The following is a 3,678-nucleotide window of genomic DNA, read 5'->3' as shown; positions in this document are numbered from 1 at the left end:
CATTATCTTCTCGAACAGTGTTTCCAAACTCTCTGACAACGATGCTTATTACGCAATACCATAGATTTTTGTTTGAAGGGTAAAAATTATAAAATGTGAAAAAACATGAATAATAATAATAATAATAATAATAATAATAATAATAATGCACATGGGAATGAAAAGGGTCAGAAAGTGATTTGGACGTTGTACCGCCCGCACAAAACTATTGTATAAACTTCGACCTAGGATAGGGGAGGAATCATTAGCGAAGACCGTAAGACAGCTTTGTTCTTCCTTAAATATAAAGAATAACCATGTGATAGGATTCAAGCCAAATATTGTGAATAGTGTTATGTCGGCAATAATAAACATTGCACAGTGGTGAATAACTAACGGAAGCAAAGAAAATTAAAAAATCATGACCCACAAATACGGATTGAACCTAGCATGCGCTCAAATTTGTACTATTTCCGTCTCTTCAAAGATCACCATCATCTTTTCAAGTATTTTCAAGATAGAAAGCACCGAGGTTGAATGTTGGATACCAAAGTAAATGCTAACTCATTATAGTAGTAGTCTCAAACCAGTAAAAGCAGAGTTCATCATGCCTTCGCGACTAGCATGGCATTTCTTTACATTGAAGAAAATTAGTATATTAAAGGCCAAATAGTAATAGCTCCAGAACCAAACAATTCAATTACTAGTTGTAGCTGGTCCTACTCGTTTCGTGTCAACCATACGCTCTAAAACCTAGCAATGCATTCAGCTACCGATGAAGAAAGGGGATACGGTGCCCGAGTTGGTGATCGATGGTGGAAAATGTGAGTGGAGGAAAGTCATGTTTGGAAAATGAATTTGAGTATCCGCAGCTGATGGTATTATTGTTGAAGGGAATCCTGATGATGCTGCAGTAGAGAACGGTGGAGTAAGAGTTGGCCCGCCATACGGACCTTGGACTTGCCATGCCCAATTAGGCATGGGACCAGCTTCCATCCTCTTCTCTATTGCTGTTTCCTGTAAAATATAAACCAAAATTGCTCATCTCTCTCAAGTAAATATATACTCACCCAAAAACTATTTATCCCGGCCTTAAGAATATATGAGAATCACCTCGTAGATGGGAAAGAAATTGCTACCATTCCATGTGGAAGGATGATGCCCAGATACCCTGTAGATGCCTTGAGATGCCTGAACATTCAGTGATCTCGATCCAGAGTGCTCAAACTATCAAGTGAGTGAAGATATACCATCAAAGCCAAGAATGAAAACTGCCACTTCAGAAACATGAATTCTGAAAAAGCAGGGACTCTAGGGAAATTGCCGACTCAAAGAAGAATTGAATCCAACCGTATGGCCATACAATACTTCTCCACCTTACCATAAATCTCTTTTCGACAGGGATATCATCCCAGCTGGGTGGACCTTTCAAACCACTTCCGTTGCTGGGTGTGTTCTTGATTTGAGAGTCAGAGTAAGAAGGGGGAGCTATGCCCAGGTTAAGATCAAGATTTTGCTTGCCATCTGAAAATGTTAGAATAAATCCATTGTCGATTTTTATGAACGACTGAAAAAAATCAAAGAGCCTCAACGACAAACAAGTGCTACCTTCATTATTATCAGATTGGGAAATCACCTCCCCTTCGTATATGCTGGGCTCGAAGTTTGTAACTGCTTCCCTTCCATTGCATTTTATAGCAGCCCTATCATACGCTCTGGAATTATCACACAGCAAGTCAATAATAACACACTACGCGTGTGTCTGTACATATATGGAATCCAAAATGTTTAGGAATTTAGTCTGAGAGATATTCTGATAACGATTGATAAAACCTTGCAGCCTCTAACTCGCTGTCGAATAGCCCAAGATATATATACCTACAGCGATAAACCCTGGCCAACTTTAAAATTGAATTATGATCTATCACCAACTAAACCAACCAACACAACCACACTTAATGCATAGTAAAATCGAAAATTGATAAACAAAAAACAAAACTGATGAAGTATGTGAAGCTTATCCATCGCATAATTCAACCGAAACCGATTTGTCTTCTCACTTTTTACCCAAAAACTGCCCCATACGAGCTTCCCATCGCCCGCACTTATGCAGAGTAACTCCCCTGTATTTGGAGCTTCCCCTTGAAAAACCCGTGCTCTGTCGACGCAGAATATGCACAAACTCCTCCTTCGTGAAATTACTCATCTGCACAACATAGTAACAGTAAATCAAATCCACAATGACAGTTTCATTCAAGTTTCTTAAACAACCAACACACAAAAACCACTCCACTGTTCAGACACACAACCTGCTTTATATCCTCGTCGTAATCGCTAACGTTGAAATTGATATCCGCATCAACCCCGCGGAACTTGATCGCAGCGCGATCATAAGCCCTGAAACAAAAATAACAATAAAAAACTGTACGAAACATTTCACACGCTTAAACAAAAACAGAAACACCTAAGGACGAAAACGATATAAATGAAATTACCTTGCCGCAGCATGCGCCGTGTCAAATCCACCTACAAAAAGAAAAAACCGAAAGCGATATTGAAGAAAGGTGAAGCACATAATCTAAAACAAATCCTCTAATGGCGACCTCACCTAAGTACACTTGTTTGCCACAATCCCTGCACAAATCAAAAACCACACAGCGTGTTCAGACAAAGTAAGGTGTTATCACAAAGCAAAACTACCAAAATCCACTAACCAAATGTGAGATTCCCATCTTCCTGTCCTGCGATAGAAAGTGACGCCGCGATACTGCGAGCTCCGCGACCTCGGTCCACGGCGGCTCTTCTTCACCAGCGGCTGCCGCGGAGTGATCCTCTGCTCCGAGGCGGCACCGTGCTGATCCACCTTCGTCGAGAAGTCCAGCCAAGTCGGCGAGACTCCTGAGTCTGTAGCCGGAAAGAGCTGGATGGTGCGGACAGAGGATTCTCCTGCGGAGGGGGAAGCGGTGTTGCTGTTGAGGATGGCGAAGTTGTAGGCGACGGCGTCGCCGTAGGAGCAGGAGTCATCGGTGTCGGCAGCATTGACAACGGAGGAATTGAAGCTTCCGGAGCTCTCCATTTGAGCGACGGAGAGCGGAGGCGTGTGGTTGTTGTCGGAGGGGGAATCTGCGTTGAGGTTAAGATCCAGCATCGCTGTGAGAGTTTGTTAGAATCTGTTAAGGAAGCGTTTGGAGGGAAAGTAAAGTTAGTTAGAAGCGGAGGTAGAGCGATTAATCTCCTACGGTAACGCCTTCACATCGTTGTGAAATAGGAGACTGACCCAACCGTACAACAATAGGAAGGAGTTTCATGCAGGGAGAAGAGTGAAGAGTGATGAGCCATGACTGAGGTTAAAAAAACAGAAAACAGAGTGCCTTCTTTTCCTCAATGTTTCCTTCAAGTCTTTCCTTTTTCTTTCATTTTCTTCTTAAACTCTTACCCCACATTTATTATTTCTAGTTTTTCTTTTCCTTTTTTTTTTCCTTCTCCTGATTTATGCTTCCATTATTATTTTTTGTTTATTTATAGAAGTTACTTGTAGTAATAAAATTAGGAGTAGAACCAAAAATATTTGCATGAGAGTGACGCCTGCATCTAATAAATAAATAATTTATCGTTAATCAATCTCCATATTTTATTTCATATTTGAGATAATTCCTTCCTACTGTATTTCCGCACTCTGCTAAGGGCTGACAATCTCAT

The 3,678-nt window shown here is 41.1% G+C and overlaps 1 protein-coding gene across 3 annotated transcripts; it reads right to left on the bottom strand.

The window, feature by feature from the left end:
- Positions 1–527: 527 nt before the first annotated feature.
- On the bottom strand, positions 528–3,422 carry LOC108326842 (APETALA2-like protein 3). Of its 3 annotated transcripts, XM_052872698.1 has the most exons (11): positions 3,257–3,422; positions 2,694–3,149; positions 2,588–2,613; positions 2,475–2,505; positions 2,289–2,376; positions 2,040–2,185; positions 1,813–1,872; positions 1,588–1,694; positions 1,361–1,503; positions 1,093–1,206; positions 528–996 (listed from the first exon to the last, which is right to left on the bottom strand). In XM_052872698.1, exons 2-11 carry the CDS (start codon positions 3,125–3,127, stop codon positions 745–747), a joined length of 1,401 nt encoding a protein of 466 aa, XP_052728658.1. In that variant the 5' UTR covers positions 3,128–3,149; positions 3,257–3,422; the 3' UTR covers positions 528–744. The 3 variants fall into 3 exon arrangements, with proteins under 3 accessions (XP_052728658.1, XP_017415912.1, XP_017415913.1); XM_017560423.2 differs by having other exon boundaries at positions 2,694–3,421; XM_017560424.2 differs by having other exon boundaries at positions 1,813–1,857; positions 2,694–3,420.
- Between the last annotated feature and the right edge of the window lie 256 nt (positions 3,423–3,678).

Source organism: Vigna angularis, chromosome 2, assembly GCF_016808095.1.
Source record: "Vigna angularis cultivar LongXiaoDou No.4 chromosome 2, ASM1680809v1, whole genome shotgun sequence".
Classification (NCBI taxonomy): domain Eukaryota; kingdom Viridiplantae; phylum Streptophyta; class Magnoliopsida; order Fabales; family Fabaceae; genus Vigna; species Vigna angularis.
Note: the sequence above shows the minus strand (reverse complement) of the source record. Positions and strands in the feature narration are given on the sequence as shown.

Coding starts and splice junctions, on each gene's coding strand:
- LOC108326842 (XM_052872698.1), bottom strand. CDS start 3,127: ATGCTGGATCTTAACCTCAACGCAGATTCCCCCTCCGACAACAACCAC. Junction 1,695..1,812: donor AGCGAGTTAGAGGCTGCAAG/GTTTTATCAATC, acceptor TGATAATTCCAG/AGCGTATGATAGGGCTGCTA. Junction 997..1,092: donor ATTTCTTTCCCATCTACGAG/GTGATTCTCATA, acceptor TATATTTTACAG/GAAACAGCAATAGAGAAGAG.